This window comes from Chiloscyllium plagiosum, unplaced genomic scaffold (genome assembly GCF_037043375.1).
Source record: "Chiloscyllium plagiosum isolate Xiang-an unplaced genomic scaffold, Cpla_swu_hap1 HiC_scaffold_4, whole genome shotgun sequence".
Taxonomy (NCBI): domain Eukaryota; kingdom Metazoa; phylum Chordata; class Chondrichthyes; order Orectolobiformes; family Hemiscylliidae; genus Chiloscyllium; species Chiloscyllium plagiosum.
Window position 1 is genome coordinate 125,296,966 of NW_028270142.1, and position 19,884 is coordinate 125,316,849.

Consider the following 19,884-nt stretch of genomic DNA (forward strand, 5'->3'; position numbering starts at 1 on the left):
TGAGGTGTCAATGGGGGAGCACTTTGGGGCCAGCGGCCATAATTCTATTAGATTTAAAATAGTGATGGAAAAGGATAGACCAGATCTAAAAGTTGAAGTTCTAAATTGGAGAAAGGCCAATTTTGACAATATTAGGCCAAAACTTTTGAAAATTGACTGGGGGCAGATGTTCGCAGGTAAAGGGATGGCTGGAAAATGGGAAGCCTTCAGAAATGAGATAACGAGAATCCAGAAAAAGTATATTCCTGTCAGGGGTCGATTGAAGTTTGGCCAGGTTCCTGAGCAAGTATTATTATTTATTGTCACTAAAATTAAAAAAAGAATGTTTGCCAATATCTTTTTGTTCACATTTAACTCACTGAGTTCTGGATCTGCACTTAGCTGTCTCTCACTGCGCATCTACTAATTTCTAATAACAATTTCTTTTCACTTTAAATCCATTTAAAATTGCAGAAACATGGGAATCTTTAGCCTTATGAGAGTGTTCCAACATTCAGTAAGATCATGGCTGTTCAGGAACCTGCTTTTAGTGTTAGAGAAACATTTAAGGTAACAATTTAGGACAAAATTAGGAGATACCTGGTGACATGCAAGTTAATTAATGGAAACCATCATCGATTAGTTGAGTGCCGAACAACTTGGTTGAGTTTTTTGATAAGTTAACAGAGAAGATTGAATAAAATGCTGTTGGTGTGGTATATATGGCCTTTCAAAGGCCTTTTATAAATTGTCACATAACAAACTAATGTGCAAAGTAAGAAGTCATAGAATAAGCAAGAAATTAGTATCATCTTCATGAAATTTGCTGAGTGACAAGAAACAAAGATGACTAATTGTATTTTGGCCGAGAGGAAGGTTTGTAATGGAGCTTCCCAGAGATATTAATGACATAGACCTTGGTGTACAGGACGCAATCTCAAAATTTTCAGTTGATGTGATGCGTGGACGTATGGTGATCCATGACAAGGGAAGTGTACATTTGCAAATAGGAGAGATAGGTTGGTGGAATCTGGGACAAGTGGCAGAAGAAATTTACTGTTCCTGACGGTGGAAGAACTGAAAACCAGGGATTTCAGAGATTTAAGATAACTAGCAGAAACACCCAATATCAAGATAATAATGCAGTGTTTCACACAAGTAGTTAGGATCTGGAACATGCTGCCTGAAAGAATATTCAATTGAGTCTTTCAAAAGGACATTGAAATGAAAAACGGAGTTGCAAGACTACTGCAGGGAAAAGGCTGGGGGAGTGACACTTGCTAAATTGCTCCTCGGGGCCAGCACAAACAGGTGAGGCCGAAAGACCTCATTCTGTACTGTAACTTTTTTATGATTCAATAAGTATGGATGCGTGAAAAATGCAATCTTCAGTTCATGTTTTGAGGGAGTCCTATGCTTACACACCCAGATTTGCTCTCATAAAATTGCAATATGAACATCCTCTTGATTGCCAGGAAATAAAACAGTATTCAGTAATGCTGTACTAGTGAAACAAACAAAGTCGAGCATAACATCTGGAACAACAATGATAAAAATCTTTATATGTATTAAGTTGTGCAAACTATGCTATTATGGAGGTTTTCACTTGTTGTTGTAGTGGAGATTGGGACATTTCTTGTCAAGGTTTGACATTTTTTAAGTTTGGAACTAAAGGTTGGCATGGAATTCCTATTGCAGATTGCCAGGAACCCATTCACAGAGATCAGTGATGAGGACGAGTTCTTTGGCAGAGGGTCCGGCAAATGGCAAGCAGATGACACTTCAGATCCAACTCAGGCCCAGAGTCAGGCATTCCTTTCCGAAATCTCAGAGGATGAAGTGGAATCTGTAAAACAAAGAGAGGAGGCAATATTACAGATTGAGGTGAGCAATCGCTTTGAGTGTAACAGTAACTGTTGGCTATTGCAAGATTTGTACCTCTGAAGTTTTATGTGGATGTTCAGTCTTGCATAGAACAAGACGTCAGCTTTGATTCTGACATTTACATACTTCTCAATAAATGTGTTATGGAATCACTACTGCCTTCCCAATGCTGAAACATTGGGATTAGCAGGAAATCATGAACAAATACTTCAAAATTCAACTCTCAGCGGAGACCATATGGGTGAATAGTTAAAATGCCTTGGAGGATTTCCTCTCTGAATTCTTGTTGTCTTTGTGCTAAATTTGATTTTAACCAGATCCTCTGAGTGGACAACAAAGGCACCCACAGGTTGCTTGCTTAAGTCTGTAGATTAGCTTTCTGATTACAAAATTAACTCTGTGTGAGCAGAAGTTGTTTGTGGTTTCTCTTTCTTTCATCCATATGATGAGGCATTGCTGCCTACTGGCCATTCCTAATTACCCAAGAGGCAGTTAAGATTCAACCACATTGCTGTGGGTTTGGAATCACATATTGTCACAACAAGTAAGGGCAGCAGATATCTATCCATAAAGGACGTTTGTGAACCAGATGGACTTTTATAGCAAGCATGGTCATCCATTAGGCCATCTTTTAAATTTTTTTCCATTCGTTCACGGGATATGGGCTTTGCTTGCTGGGCAGTTAAGAGTCAACCACATTGCTTAGAACATAGAACATTACAACGCTGACCTGTCATACCAATCTGAAGCCCATCTAACCTACATTATTCCATGTGTGTCCATAAGCTTGTCCAATGATGACTTAAATATACTTAAAGTTGGCAAATCTACTATCGTTGCAGGCAAAGCATTCCATACCCTTACTACTCTCTGAGTAAAGAAACTACCTTTGACATCTGTCCCGTATCTATTATCCCTCAATTTAAAGCTATGCCCCCTCGTGCTCGCCATCACCATTCTTGGAAAAAGACTCTCCCTGTCTACCCTATCTAACCCTCTGATTATCTTATATGATTCTATTAAGTCACCTTTCAACCTTCTTCTCTCTAATGAAAACAGCCTCAAGTCCCTCAGCGTACCCTCCTAAGACCTTCCTTCCATACCAGGCAACATCCTAGTAAATCTCCTCTGCACCCTCTCCAGAGCTTCCACATCCTTCTTATAATGTGGTGACCAGAACTATACACAATACTCCAAGTGCGACCGCACCAGAGTTTTGTACAGCTGTAGCATAACCTCATGGTTCCAGAACTCGATCCCTCTATTACTAAAAGCTAAAACACTGTATGCCTTCTTAACAACCCTGTTCAACCTGGGTGGCTACCTTCGAGGATCTGTGTACCTGGACACCGAGATCTCTCTGCTCATCTGCACTACCAAGAATCTAACCATTAGCCCAGTACTTTGCATTCCGGTTACTCCTACCAAAGCGAATCACCTCACACTTGTCTGCATTAAACTCCATTTGCCACCTCTCAGCCCAGCTCTGCAGTTTATCTATGTCTCTCTGTAACCTACAACATCCTTCGTCACTATTCACAACTCCACCGATCTTAGTGTTGTCTGCAAATTTACTAACCCACCCTTCTATGCCTTCATCCAGGTTGTTTATAAAAATGACGAACAGCAGTGGACCCAACACCGACCCTTGCGGTACACCACTGGTAACTGGACTCCAGGATGAACATTTCTCGTCAACTACCACCCTCTGTCTTCTTTCAGCAAGCCAATTACTGATCCAAACTGCTATATCTCCCACAATCCCATTCCTCCGCATTTTGTACAATAGCCGACTGTGGGGAACCTTATCGAACGTCTTGCTGAAATCCATTTACACAACATCAACCTGTTTACTCTCATCTACCTGTTTGGCCACCTTCTCAAAGAACTCAATAAGGTTTGTGAGGCATGACCTACCCTTCACAAAACGGTGCTGACTATCCCTCATCAAATTATTCTTTTCTAGATGATTACAAATCCTATCTCTTCTAACCTTTTCCAACACTTTACCAACAACTGAAGTGAGACTCACTGGTCTATAATTACCTGGGTGTCTCTACTCCCCTTCTTGAACAGGGGAACCACATTTGCTATGCCCCAGTCTTCTGGCACTATTCCTGTAGACGATGACAATTTAAAGATCAATATCAAAGGCTCGGCAATCTCCTCTCTGGCTTCCCAGAAGATCCTAGAATAAACCTCATCTGGGCATGGGGACTTATCTATTTTCACACTCTGCAGGATTTCTAATACTTCTTCCTTATGAACCTCAATTACACCTAGTCTAGTAGCCTGTATCTCAGTAATCTCCTCGACAACATTTTAGTTTTCTAGAGTTAATACTGTCAAAAAATACTCATTAAGTGCTTCCCCTATCTCCTCTGACTCCACACACAACTTCCCACTACTATCCTTGATTGGCCCTAATCTTACTCTCATCATTCTTTTATTTCTTAAATACCTATGGAAAGCCTTAGGGTTTACCCTGATCCTATCCGCCAACAACTTCTCATGTCTCCTCCTGGCTCTTCTGAGCTCTCTCTTTAGGTCTTTCCTGGCTACCTTGTAACCCTCAAGCGCCCTAACTGAGCTTTCACATCTCATCCTAACATAAGCCTTCTTCTTCCTCTTGACCAGAGATTCCACTTCCTTCGTAAACCATGGCTCCTGTGCTCTACAGCTTCCACCTTGCCTGACAGGTACATACTTATCTAGGACAAACAGAATCTTTTTCTTGAATAAGCTCCACATTTCTCCACATTTCCAGTTTCCTTCCCCATCCTATGCTTCCTAAATCTTGCCTAATCACATCATAATTGCCTTTCCCCCAGCTGTAACACTTGCCCAGTGGTATACACCTATCCCTTCTATCAATAAAGTAAACATAACAGAATTGTGATCGCTATCACCAAAGTGCTCACCTACTTCCAAGTCTAACACCTGGCCGGGCTCATTACCCAGTACCAAATCTAATGTGGCTTCGCCCCTTGTAGACCTGTCTACATACTGTGTCAGGAAGCCCAACTGCACACACTGGACAAAAACTGACCCATCTATAGTACTCGTAATATAATGTTCCAGTCAATATTTGGAAAGTTGAAGTCCCCCCCATGATAACTACCCTGTCTCTCTCACTCCTATCGAGAATCATTTTTGCTATTCTTTCTTCTACATCTCTGGGACTATTCGGAGGCCCAACATGGTGACCTCTCCTTTCCTCTTTCTAACCTCAGCCCATACTACCTCAATTGACGAGTCCCCAAACATCCTTTCTGCAACTGTAATACTGTCCTTGACCAACAATGCCACATTCCCCCCCTTTTTTTTTACCATCTTCACTGTTCTTACTGAAACATCTAAATCCTGGAACCTGCAACAACCATTCCTGTCTCTGCTCTATCCATGTCTCCAAAATGGCCACAACATCGAAGTCCCAGGTACCAACCCATGCTGCAAGTTCACCTACTTTATTCCAGATGCTCCTGGTGTTGAAGTAGACACACTTCAAACCAACTTCTTGCTTGCCGGTGCCATCTTGCGTCCCTGAAACTTGATTTCGAACCTCCATACTCTCAACCTTTTCTATAATCGAACTACAATTTTGGTTCCCATCCCCCTGCTGGATTAGTTTAAACCCACCTCAATAGCCTAAGCGAATTTTCCCCCCAGGACATTGGTACCCCTCTGGTTCAGATGAAGATCATCCTGCTTGTAGAGGTCCCATCTTCCCCAGAAAGAGCCCTAATTATCCAAGAATCCAAAACCTGTTTATATATAGGCCAGACCATGTCAGGAGAGCAGTTTCATTCCCTGAAGGACATTAGAAACAGATGGGTTTTTTACAACAATTAAGAGTGATACGTTGGTTATCACTAGGCTTGCTTTTAGTTTTAAATTTCAGATTTTTATTGAATTCAAGTCCCACCAGCTACCATGGATTACTAGCCCAATGACATTATCACTGCGCCACCACTTTCTCTCAAATTCGGATTTCACTCTTTTCCATGGTGGTATCTAGACCCATTGACATAACCATTACCCCACCACCTCCTCCACACTTTTCCCAGGGATGAGGTGATGTTCTGAAACAGAACAATGCTACTTAATGGTAATTTGAGACCTCTCCTGCCTTAAGCATCTTGTCTTTGAAAAGACTCTTCCTAAAAAAAATCCCAGCTGCATCATGTGCCTGTCTCACTGCAAAATGAGGCTTCCTGCTTTCTCAACTCCCACTGCTGCCCCACCAAGCGACTGATGTCTACAGGCAAACAACCAATGGGTAAAATAACCAGGGATGATTTTCAGTAGATTTGGTGCTTCCCCTCCTCTACCCACAAGTGTCCTTTTCCCAGTAAAACTTTTACTTCGGACAGTGATTTATGTAAGGCATGTTTTTTGGATTTCAGTCTATTCTCCAAAATATTGTTAAAGTCACTCTTATTCATTTTGAATTCATTTGTGCGAAGATGGTGCCATTAGCTGGACCAGCATTTATTGCCAATTTCAAGTTACACTTGAATGTGGCAGTGAGCTGCCTTCTTGAACCACTGAAGTCTATGTCTTGTAGGTAGACCGACAATGCCACCTGTAACATCACTAAGTTTTCAACCTAAACCAGTGATTCTCAACCGTTTTTTTCACCACGATCCCCCCACAGGGGCATTTCTCAGGTTCCAGTGCCACTCTTAAAATAGGGATACAATGTGAACAGATAGGCAGAAAATCATTTAATATTGAACACCCAAGAAAACTTGAACATTCCGACATGCTGGACAAAACTTTAAAAAAAAAAGACTGTGTATGAAATTAAATATTTATCAGGCCTAATGCAATCCTTGAGCTTGGTGCTTTTCTGCAAGTTCATGATATTGGGCTCCAAATTAGACAAAGAAGCTTGTTGCTTGAGTATTTCATCGGTTCAGCTACCAGGGCTCCCATAAACCCTTGGGGCTCCCCTTCTTACAGTTTTCAGTCTGTGGCCCCCTTCAAATGTGCCAGGGTGCCTAAGGGACATATGGACCCCATTGAGAATGGCTGATCTAAATTGTTTTAAAATACAAGGATTATCTAGTGGCAATTTTGTAGCCAGGCTCCAAACATAGTGCCACTGTCACACATAATGATCTTGTTTTGTTCAATCCTTTTTTGAAAAATGCATAGAAAGCTATTTAGTTTATGTTAGAGAAAGCAAATAATGTCCTTTAGGGAAGGAAACTGCTGTCCTTACCTGGTCTGGCCTACATGTGACTCCAGAACCACAGCAATGTGGTTGACTCTTAATTGCCCTCTCGGTAGCTAGGAATGGGCAATAAATGCTGGCCTAGCCAGCGATGCCTTTATCCTGTAAATGATTTTTTTTAAAGTGATCAGTGCGAGTTAGCTTGGTGTGTGGTATCACAAACTGATCTATGGTGTGAACAGCACTGTAGCATTCTAAATATTCGCTGAGAATAAACCAATCAACTGAGACAACATCAGCATGATCACTAGAACAAAGATTGCCATTTATATTCGAAAAAGGGCCAAGCTATTTCTCAAGTGTGTAATCAGGTAAGCTCACCAGCAGCCAAATCATGGATTATGATTATTCCATGACTGAGTTTACTTTTCACACATTATATACACTACAATGTGTTTATTTAATGGTGTATACCTCAAATGATTTTTGAAAAGTCTAATCCTGCCTCTAATTCAGCAACCAATTTGATTAACCTATTCTTCAGTAAGTTGAGGAGGAATGGTTAGAATTTGTTTTGTTTCTATTGTGTTATTAGACACTGATTTGATTCATGGTTCTTTCCTGGTGATGTGTTTATTTATCATGGAATAGAAGACTCAGGTCAAGAGGAAATGATGGAAAATGTCTAGTTTCACGTTGATAAAGTAGCTCTTGGGCATTTGACATCAGCCGTTTAAATACTTATTGACGCTGCTAAGCTTGGCAGCAAAACTCTGACAGTGATCAGAACAGACACAGTGGGTTTCCTTTGTGCGTGATGCATAGCATGGCATATTTATAGTGTCACTAACAGATCACACAGACAGTCCTTCCCCAAGGATCCTTGGCTGTAGTCTGAATAATTATGAGTTCAGTTATTATATCAAGTCTTTTTATTGTGATCCAACACTCACTCACTCACTTTTTCAATCTCTCACTCACTCATTCACTCACTCTCTCAACCTTTCATTCACTCACTCAGTCTCTCACTCACACACATTCCCTCTTGCTCTCTCTCTCACTTGCTCTCACACTCTCTCACTCTCATGCGTATATACATATTCTCACTCGCTCTTTCACTCTCACTCACTCTCTCACTTTCTCACTCCCTCATTCTCTCACACCCTCACTCTCTCACATCCTCACTCTCTCACAGCCTCACACCCTCAATCTCTCACACTCTCACACCCCCACACTCTTACGCTCACACCCTGAGGCCGATAGGCTTCCTCAGAACTGAACAGCTGTTGCATTCTCCTGGTAATCTTACCATTGCGTATTCCTTAATCAAAATCACAATTTTCACCGTTTTTGGATCTTGTACACAAATTGGCTGCTATATTTCTTTTCATTAATTGTCCCCCTGCAAAGTTACCTTGTTGTCTGTAGACTGCTTTGGAAGATCCTAAAGTTCTTAAAGTAGTTACAAAAATGCATGGTCTCTCTTTACTATGGACTGTTCCTAAAAATGTTTGGCCTCTTCATTCCAAATTTGTCAACCAGCCCATTTTCCAATCTGTCTCTGCATTTTGATCATGTTGAAAACAATAATTATCAGCTTGCCTCATACCCTAACTCCTTTTCCTGAGTATCTTAAAACTACTGATCCCTACTGTCTGCCATCTTATTCCAGAGGCTAGGAGAAAGTGAGGACTGCAGATGCTGGAGAGTCACAGTCAAATAGTGTGGTGCAGGTCAGGCAGCATCCAAAGAGCAGGAGAGTCGATGCTTCGGGCATGAACCCGAATGCGCTCCTGATGAAGGGCTCATGTCCTTAACGTCAAGTAATCTTCCTCCAGTGTACAAGCCTCACGTCACCTCGTAATTTCTGCTTGGCTTGTTTTGCTGATCCTTTTTTAGCCTTGATAGTTTCCAACACTCTTGATTTTCATTTCAGTTTCTCAGTGCTTAAAACACAACGAAATTGTGGTCCACACACAAAAAAGATTATGAGAAGAATGACTTGAATGACAAAGTCATTAACTCCATTCACCATTGGGATTGTTTAAAAATTCATGCCTGAAGAATTATGAATACAATATGTTTCTCCTTCTGTCGACCAATTATTTCCGTCAGTATTTTTGTTTTAAAAAATGAATGCTCATGACCTTTGGGAGCAATAGTGTTGAAGGGTTTATTCAACCCTGTAGTGTTGGTGATTTAATTCAACTTCAATGGAAATAAAGACCTGGAGTTTAGGCTGAGTGATCATTATGTTTAAATAAAAGTGGGAATATTTATTCCTCCACTAAAATACCAGAGAGATGAAGTTAACACATTAAGTCCTATGTTGCAAACTATAGTTAATAAATCCTTAGTTATACCATGTTCACCATGTGTGTTAGATTTTTTAAAATTTTGCACTGCCTTGCTTAACAACTGTGCCCAAATATTCTTTCAATATGTTCCATGTAAATATTTATAAATGTCAAAAAATGCTGTTTAAATTAAATATAAAATATGGCTACAATAAATGAACTGCATTTACATAGGATGTTCTGTCGTAAAAGGGAAATAATATTGAGATGCACAGTGAAAGAGATCACTGGGTAAAGAAAATAATGAGCTTTGTGTCAATAAACAAATTGAATTCAAGGCCACAATAGCTCCTTCTGTATCTCTTGGCCAGGCAAGAAAACATTTAGCTTGGCTCCATAATCCTGAACTCTCTGGTTATTGCTACAGAAACCTTGTGACTGTGGATAGATATTGGCCCAAAGATGCTGCTGTCCTTGGTGGAATAGTCTGGCAGCACTCGTTGTTCTAGCTTGCTTTTGAAGCAGACTAAAGTAGCCTCGCCACAATGCTGTCACATATTGTCTGTTGCGATGAATAATACCCACAAGCAAAATGGAAAGTGGTGAACCATACCACCCAGAATATCATTCATGTGTCTGCACATTGGGGTGAACTTGACTGTGCATGATGACTAATTAATCCTCAACATGAGCAACTGTGATTAATTTTTAAGCTGTGACTCATTGGCGAAATTTTCTCTTTTTCGATTTAAGAGAAATAAGAGAAACAAATTGGAGATATTTTGAACTAGTGGGTTAGATATAGCTATTTGTTATTGGTTTCTCATTTTGGACTAGTAAATGTGCATTCTAACTTTACAAACATCAGAAGCACTGTTTTATTGTGATGGATATTGATCACAGAGTGCTAAAATAATGGCAGTACTCTGTAAACCAGGGTGAAACCTAGAGAAGAACTTATTGCTGGCTTTGCCCTTTTCTCACGATTTGAAAATAGTAAAGGTTATAAATTCAACCTGACCGCAAATCACTAATCAGCTTTATGTCGTCTTCTAAGCATGTTTGGTTTGATAAATAACTTAAGTAGCAGTCTAGAAATTATTGACCAGCAACTCAGTCCTAATTTTTGAATCAGCAGACTAGGCACAGCAGATACACTTCAGTAACTTTGCAAAGCAATTCGAAGAAGCAAAAAAAATGGATTACTGTTTATCAACGACTTTCATAACCCTAGGATGCCAAGTGTTTTGTAGCCAGTTAAGAACTTTTGTATTCCAGGTACTGTTGTTGGAAACCTGGCACGCAAATTTACAGGGAGAGAGCTCTCACAAACTGTAATATGATAGTGATATCCCATCTAATAATAAAAACAGGTCGATTGTAAAGATAGAGAGAGATATATCTAGCCCTTTTTTGAAGTATTTGCTGTGTTCTTCCATGTAATATGTACAGCGTTCCTCATCATTCATCTTGGTTCTTAGGATTTTTGACCAATTCATGAGGACATGAAGCTAAACTTCACCAGAAGCATTCACATCTGATATTTTATGTGCACGAGTGCATTGCAGTTGTATTTCTTTTTTTAAAACTCCAAGTTTTTTGAACAATTTATGAGAGAGCAAGGAGACAGTGATTGAGAGTGGAAGGGAGAGTGTGAAGAGATGCAAGCATGTCAGCAGTGAGACAGCATTTGGCAGAGGGATAGAGCAGTGTCAGGACAGTGGACAACATTATTGTCCAACTCTCTTCGGCTATTTCAGAGGCAGGTAAGACTCAACTACTGTGCTGGACCAGAGAGATTTTTTCAATTGCCAGTTGATTAGATGGTCACTATCGGTGGTAATATCATTTTATTTCAGATTTAATTATTAACTCAAGTTCCCTAGCCGCTGTGAAGACATTTGAACTCCTGTCTTCTGAATCATTATTCCAAGTCTCTGGTTAGGAGTTCAGTACCTTACCCATTGTGTTCCTATTCCATGCGGTCCAGTTTTGCAAAGGGGCCTCAAACAGGCATTTGCATTTTTGTTTGCCCTGTAAGTTGTTTTCTCTGGGATTTTCAATATGACAGATAACATATCTCTGGCATATAATGAGCATATTCCCTGATCTGTTGGAGAGGATTCTTAGATATCTGTTTTGAGCCCAAAACACAAGTGGAGGGATACAAAATGAGAGAGTTACATTTAATTGAGTCAATAAAATTAATTAGGGTCAGAAGTGGGAGTGATACAGAGCACTGTGCAACGATGATGAGCAAGACAGACCACTTACAACCATGTGTGTAGCCTCCAAAAGGCCTTTGAAGCTATAACAGATCATGTGAATCAGACTTTGATCAAATTCCATGGCTTTTGTTCATTTACTGACACTGTACCGGAATTAACAAGAATATTCTCACCCTACATCACCACAGTGACTAGGCTTCACTTGCATTTAGTTAGCTGAAAAGTGCTTTGAAATGTCTGGTCATGGTGAAAGACTCAGTAAATGCATATGTTCTGTGAAAACGTCCATGCAAATTGCCGGGTAGACTGTGAAGAGGTTTTGAAACAATGCTGTGAGTATTTTGTCCTGTTGCTGTCATTTATTCTTGTTAAGAAATATGTAGAATAGCTGCAGATGACCTCTTCATGTGTTAGTTATAAGTATATAATCAGAAAGCTTTGATATCTGTATTTTATGTTCTCACTCTTCCTCAGTGAGGCAAAAATGACAGTTTCTAAACAGAAAGGACAACAAAAGATATTAGCTCACTTGATTTGGTTTTAGAACTCCTAACTTGGAATAGATCAGCTCAAATAAAACTGACGCCATGTGAATATGAAATGACAAGCAAGTCAATAGACTCTGGCAAGTCATGACAGATAACTTAGTCATCACCTGCCTTGTGTGATGATTTATGTTATAATGTAATTGCTTGCAAATGTATGTTTACGTTTCTGAAAATGTTTGAATTTTTTTTCTCCTTGTGTGTCACTAAGTAAATACTCAGAAGAAGAAAGTTCATCTCACATTTTATGCCATTGCTCCTCATTGGAAAATTACTGATCACTGTCAGGGGACTTCTGTTGTTTCTCAAATCACAACAAGGATATTTGTCACATTAACAGCTGCTTGGTTCAAAGAGAATTTAGCACTCAGTTGCATAAGGAGAGATGATTTTGTTGAAAGAGACATATTTTGAAGAATCTTAGAAGTACTGAAATAGGGATTTTAGAGAAGGAATTTGGAACTTAAAACCCAGGCAGCTGAAAACATGACTATACTGAAAAGAAAACGAGAACTGATGTGAGGGCACTTTGATGTCGCAATCTCATTACTAGTTTTATTATTAGCTTTATAATCTTAGATGCTAATGCACCTATTGATTGTCTTTTAAAAACCTTTGTGTCTAATTCACTTGTAATACTTTTACCATGAACCTTTTGCTTTGTAATTTGCATTTGTGGCCTTTTTACAAGTTAACCACCTACTCTACCACTGATGCTCAGTAGCAGCAGTTTGTGCTATCTACAAGATGCACTGCAGAAATTCTCCAAAGATCCTCTGACAGTATCTTCCAAACCCATGGCCACTTCCACCATATCCCATAAATGAATACATTTTCAAAACATCTATGTTGTCATAACCACAATTATGGACATGGGCACTTTTTTCTGGACAGGAATTGGGCATTGTAAAAGACCTATCACCTTAATGTTTTGGAAAGGTAGTTGTTGACCATTGAACAAATTACCTACAGTCTAGTTAAGAAGTAGTGAGCTAACCTGCCTACCCCTGCCCCCAGTCTAATGGTGGGGTTGTGGAATAAGTGGTGGACAATGGGGTAGACTGCTTACTCTCCCAATGGGTCAAGGACGTTCTGAAGCAGTTAATGCCCATGTTAGAGCCCCATGCCACTGTTGTGGGTATTTAAGCACTGGCAAAGAGGACCTTGTCAAGTGTGAAGCCTGACAATGTTCACTGTTTGGGTCAGTGGCAGAAAAGACGGAATGTAACATTCCATTAATGGATCCATTCTCCCTGTTAAATATTTTCTAACCACTCACTGGTCCATAGAAAGAGCACTGCCTGCAATTCTCCAGAAAGCCACAAATTTGGAATTGTGTTACAGTTCCTTTATTTTCATTGGATTGAAACTCTAGAAATCCTACCTTCATAGCCTTGTGGGTACATCTACACTGCAGCACCAAGACACCGGCCCCTGCTCCAATGAAGCGCAGCAGTTCAATAAGGTGGCTCACCACTGCCTTCTTGAGCAAATTAGAGATGAGCAGCCAACTATGTCCACATCCTATGAATAAATAAAAGAATTAGCAAATGCCAACTGATTTGTGCTGATTCCATTAAGTCTGATCTGTGCTACTTCACCTTTGTAGTTAAGCCTGCGTCATCATGCCCTCATTGATCCTGCCGACTGTGGGACCTGGGTATTGGCATCTGCGTTGTTCTCCTCAGGCTGTTTTATCTATCTCTACTGTCCCAACTTTAAGTCTGCTGCATCACTATCTGCAACTTATCTAGAGTAACTAAGATGTAGAACCAGTTGTTAATTCAAATCTGAGACAGATACATTTTATTAAGCAAAGGTATTAAGGGATATTGGCCAAAGGCAGGTATATGGAGTTTGGCCACAATTGGCCATGATCTCATTGAGTAGGAGATTCAGGCTCAAGGAGCTGAATGGCCTACTCCTGGTCCTATGTTCCCAACTCTTTCCTCATTCACAGTATCTTCTGTAGGTATTCAAATTCCAATATACAGAAGACTGGTTCCTGCTCTCTTATACAGTTCTTTCTTTTCTTTTTCCCTTTTCTTTGAGCCTCAGTATCAACAGATACATGATATTGATACACGATATAAGGTGGTGGTGAGCTGCCTACTTGAATGGCTACAGTTCACAATTCCCTTCAGGGACAGAATTCCAGGATTTTGACATAGAGATGGTGAAGGTACAGAGATGTATTTCTAATTCAAGGTGTGAGTGGCTCAGAGTGGAACTTGCCAGTGGTGGTGGTGTTCCCATGCATCTGCTGCCCTTGTCCTTCCAGTTGGAAATAGTCATGGGGTTGGAAGGTGCTATCAAAGTATCTTTCATGAATTTTTGTAGTGCATCTTGTAGATAGCACACACTACTGCTACTAAATATCGGTGGTGGAGGGAGTGAATGCTTGTGGTCTGTTTTGTCTTGGATGATGTCAAACTTTTTGAGTTGTCATTGGAACTTCACCCATTCAGGTGAGTAGAGAATATTTCATCATAGTCCTGACTTGACCCTTTAAGATGGTGGACAACTTTGAGGGCTCATGAGCTGAGTTATTCACTGCAGTATTCCTAGCCTCTGACTTGCATTTGTAGCTGCTGTGTTTATATGGTTTGTTCATTTGAGTTTCTGGTCAATGGGAACAGCCCGGATGTTGGGAATTCAGTGATTGTAATTCCTTTAAATATTGAGGAGCGGTGGTTAGACTCTCTCGTATTGGAAATGGTCATTACCTGGCATTTGTGGCACGAATGTTACTTGGCATTTATCAGTCCAAACCAATTTGGTAGCTTCATCAGGTTGACACTTCATTTTTAGGTATGGCTGGTGCTGCTCCTTGTATGCCCTCCTGCATACTTCATTGAATCAGGGTTGATCCCCTGGCTTAATGGCAATGGTTGAGAGGGGGATACACCTTTAATGTCTTCAGCAGTTTTTTTAATCCCATTTTGATGACCTTATTACAATCCTTGGACATAACGTTCTGTCTGAGATTGTGTCTTAATGAAGAGCTTTCTGTCTCATCTTCGACTTTTGAATAACTCTGCCAGTGAATAGCCATTATCAAAACGAATGTTTGTGATTAAATAGCACTAACTTCTCATCAGCATTTGGGTCATTAGCAATGTGACAATTTAAACTGTGCAGTCTGCTTTTCCACTAACTTGGTGAAAAAAATTAAGAACTTTTCAACTGGTTGATTTCTTCCTTCAGTGTGAACTGCTTAAAATCTTCATTCATGAATTACTGACTGTGATCTGAAGCTATCTGTTCTGGAAAACCTTATATAGAACAAGTTTTCTTCAATACTTTAGTCATTAACTCTGTCATTTTGTATTGAGTACAAAAACTTGTTTCCATTTGGAATGGTAATCTGTTTGTATTAAATATATCTTGTCACAAGGTCTTTCACTTGCCAGATCATCTGTTGCTGCTGATACCCTGTTTCAGACCTTCACTCATCTAATCTACTTCATGATGTTGACTGTCTCCCCTGCTCCTTCAGGTGATGGTGACTGCCTGTTTCTGGCTTCTTTCCTCATCTATTCCTCTAGAACCTGAGCTGTTCAATATCTGCTATTCAAAAAAAAAGAACTTGGAATACATGCTGTTAAAGGTGGAATGAATAAAAATGGATTTCAAAATTCTAATGAACAGAAGGCGTGGATTCAATATAATATTCCAATTTGCAAAGTCTTACGCATTACCCTTGGAAGCTCAGGCATATTTACTTCATGTGAGTTGACTTACAGGGTCCAACTTATGTCCTTCAGCCCATGTCAAGGTGTGAGGCTGCAGTTCTGTTCTTGTTACTGGAATTGATTGTATGCTGTGCACATTGTAGATTACCAGCAGGAGGATCTTTGAAACAACGTTTTCATGGCTCTTTCGTGGAACAAAAGAAAATTGAGGGTCTTGCTGCTGATTGTGGGAATCAGCACAGCCGGAAATTGGCTGGAGGTATAACAATCAATAGATTTAGCAGATTCTGTGGAAGTGTGGCAAAGTGCTGCATTAAAGTACCTGCAGCGTAAATGCTATGGACATTCAAACCAAAATTGCTTCCTAACTGTTCTGAAACTATAAACATATTTTATTCAAGTGACATCCTTTTTGGCAGTTAGTGCAACAAAGGTACTCACTGGCGTTTTTTTGGAGTTTGGGGGGGGGTGTTATGGAATTCTGTTGCCTAGGATGATTGTCATGTGCTAAATCAATGATTGTGATTGTCAACTGAGCAGTTAGTCACTTGTGCACAGAGGTCTAACCATCAATGCCTGTTCATCCATGTAATTTGTCTGGATAACATTAATGAGCTGATGGCTAATTTTAGAAAGGCATTCACCTCCACCACCCCCCCATGCTCCCATTCATTTTCTGATATGTTTTCCCCAAAGGTTTACATTTACATTGCGAATCTGCCTCGTCATGCTGAGTACTTAACTTGAGGAATTCCCAAAACACACATTTTAACTATTTAACCGAGTGTCTGAATGGTGCTACTTGCCATTAATGTGACGATGAAGCTCTCTGAGCATTGCCATATAATGTGTCAGAGGATTTGGAGACTGACTAGAAAATTCCTTTTGACCTCTGAAAATAGATATTAATAGGCCTTCAGGTGACTCAGTGAGCCCCCACCCACTCCATCTCACATTCAGCCTCATTGGGGCGCTAAAACTCTTGTGCATAATCCCCAGAGCAATGGAGGGAAGCATTCATTCAACCGTGCAACATCTGACCCTAAATGACAATTCTCAAGTTGTGATCCTGTATCCATCTCGGAAATAGCCTCAGCAAAGCTCATCCCTATCAAATGAGTATCTGTTCTTACAGCAATGCATGCCATTTAAGCAAGTTTTGAAATCAAAAATCATGCTATGCTGTACATATTCCAGTCAACAACAGCTGAGTCCAAAACATGAGAGATTCAGTTAAAGGACATATACCTGAGGGATAGCCTAACATTAACATAGTTAAAGATATAGATAAACATGGAAAGCCATATCTGCACATCAACCAACTGTCACCAATCATGAAATATTTGTGTTGTATTTTCCCATTCCTTTCTGTCATACTTTGCATTTCTCTGTGTTAAGTTTCACTTGTCCTGATTTTTTAAAAAAATGTTTATTTACTTTATGTTCCCCAAATTCTCTCCCTCCTAATTTGACGCCATCTTCAAATCATGATCATGAGAGATTGTGTTTCAGTCCTGGTAATTTATCAAAATTACATCTTTAAGTTTGTGCATGATATTCAATTCCATTTATTTTACTTCAATGAAACAATAACAAATCAATCTGCAGTTGCCTGAGTCTATGTTGTCACTTTTCTAGGATATGACTACCACATTATTTCCTATTTATCACTGTTGCACTAACTTCTATTAATCTATTTGTAATGTTTGCTAGTACCTCTCAAATCTATCTTCTTGTCTCTTCCAGTACTCTGAATGAAGTCTACTTAATAAGATAATAATTCATAGTGTTGGGAAGATATAAATAGCATGGGTAAAGGCTTGGCTAAGTTACAGAAGACAGAGAGTTGAGATAAGTGCGCATTTTCAGCTTGGCAACTTTTAAATAGTGGAGTGCTATAGAGGTCAGTACCGGGGTCAGTGTTATGTACAATATATATTAATGAAAACAGTGAATGTACAATGGCATTGTACAGGATGCAAAATAGAAAGGCAAGCTATAATGAAGATGGGAAGAGTCTGCAGAGGAATACAAACAGATTAAATGAGTGGCTCAGACCTTGGCAGATGGAATGTAATTTGGGAAAATGTGAAATTATTCAGTGGAGAAAGACTGTAGAAGGTTCAGCACAGAGTGATTTGGGAGTCCCCATGCAAAAATTACTAAAGTCTAGCATGCAAGTTCAGCAGGTAATAGGGAAGACAAATGAAATGTTAACCTTCTTTCTATTAGAGAGATTGATTGATTTTGTCTCAGAAGAACAAGGTTGTGCACATCCCTCTTTCATAAATATTTATCAGCAGGAAACATTCAAAATGTTTAGCTCATCGTTGGTTTTGAAAGTACTGCATCTTTATGGTTTTCACCTCTGTTGACTATCTGCTTTTCATTACAGTATCGGAAGAATTTGTATTTTGTTTTAGCCCCATTATAGTATACTTTTTCGAGCATTTGTGACTGTAATTGTACTGTAATGTTGTTTGTATTCATCTCCGTGAAAAGGATCCTCTTTCTTTTCTGCCATCTTGTCAAGGCCATATTTTCCACCTTATGTCAGCTTTAAGTTTGAGTTAACTTATTCAGAATGGCACATGGTTAGACCAAGCTGTGGATTTTTAGTACATACCTACCATGTAAGATGAGCATTGTAACTTGGTACAAATACAAAATCTAGAAGCTACTTGGAATCTGAAATAAAACAATGTATTTAAGGAATTGATCAGCAAATTAGTCAATATCATTAAAAATCACACAACACCAGGTTATAGTCCAACAGGTTTGATTGGTAGCAGACTAGCTTTCGGAGTGACGCTCCTTCATCAGGTGGTTGTGGAGTCAATATCGTTACAGAGACAATGGTGATTCCAATAGAGTCGAGGTGGCTTGTACAAGATGTAAGGGGGATAGACTGATCTTCAGTCAGGTAAACCTGTCATGGTGGATAGAGGTTTCCAATGGTAGGGACAAAGTAACCTTGGGTGCAAGAAACATTGGTATCAGAGGGAGAAAAGGCAATGAGATGCTTCTCTTGGCTCACAGACAGCATGAGAAAAAGCACTTGCTTACATCCACACTAAACCAATGATCACACTTTCATTTACGTGACAGGTTTTCCTGAGGCCTGAAACATTCAGACAGCCAGAGTTAATGTAGAAGATATGAGCAGGAGCAGACCATTCACCTCCTTGGCTGTCAATCCTCATTTCCCTTTTGTTAATCAGTATTGACTATGTTTGATTCTGCCACTATTTGCAAAGTGCTTTGCTATAAAATCCTTGATCATATTCATCTTCCTCACTACTGATGTCAAACTCACTGTCAAATTCCCTATTCTATCTCTACCTCCCTTTTAAATAACGGGATTCCATGAGCTACCCGCCAATCTATAGGAACTGTTCCAGAGTGTAAAGAATCTTCAAAGATGACCATCAATGAATCCACTATTTCTACAGCCACTTCCTCGAGTACTCTGGGGATTTAGCAGCCTTCAATCCCATTAATTTCTCCTACACCATTTTTCTACTAATGCAGATTTGCTCCAGCTTCTCCATTTCAGAAACCTTTGTGTACCATCGTTTCTGGTATTTCATCCATGTCCTCCTTGGTGAAGGCAGAGGCAAATTATGAATTTAAGTTCATCAGCTATTTCTTTGTTTCCCATTATAAACTGTCCTGTTTCTGAATTGTTTTCACCAATCTTTTTTTTCTCTTTAGATGCCTATGGAAGCTTTTGCAGCTACTTCTTCACAAGTTTACTTTCCTACTGTAGTTTTAGTCTTGGTCCACTTTGCAGATTGCTGAACTGTTCCCAATTTTCATGTCTGTTTCCTCTTGCCAATCTGTATCGTCTTGTTTTGAATCTAATACTGTTTCTGACTTCCCTTGTAAGCCGTGGTTTAACCATTGTTCTCTTTGCACTCTTGTGCCAGATCTGAAACCTGAAAACAGGTTAAATATGAGGCGTATCTAAAAGGTGTACTTGCCTTCTGAGACTCAAGGCAATTATCTCGCCTCCAATAAACTCAAAGTGATTGGGGTGAATTTTTACTTTTTTTTGCACCTCATCTGACTCCATCC

The 19,884-nt window shown here is 39.7% G+C and overlaps 1 protein-coding gene across 5 annotated transcripts in view; it reads left to right on the forward strand.

The window, feature by feature from the left end:
* Positions 1 to 19,884, forward strand: part of tsnare1 (T-SNARE Domain Containing 1) — a 912,841-nt gene that overhangs the window by 551,709 nt on the left and 341,248 nt on the right. For all 5 annotated transcript variants that reach the window (XR_015757044.1, XR_015757042.1, XR_015757043.1 and 2 more), the window contains one exon: positions 1,678 to 1,863. Coding sequence is in view for 2 of the 5 variants with exons in the window: in XM_087986629.1 (XP_087842755.1) it covers positions 1,678 to 1,863 (186 nt within the window). In the remaining 3 variants the exon portion in view is untranslated. The remainder of the gene's footprint in view (positions 1 to 1,677; positions 1,864 to 19,884) is intronic.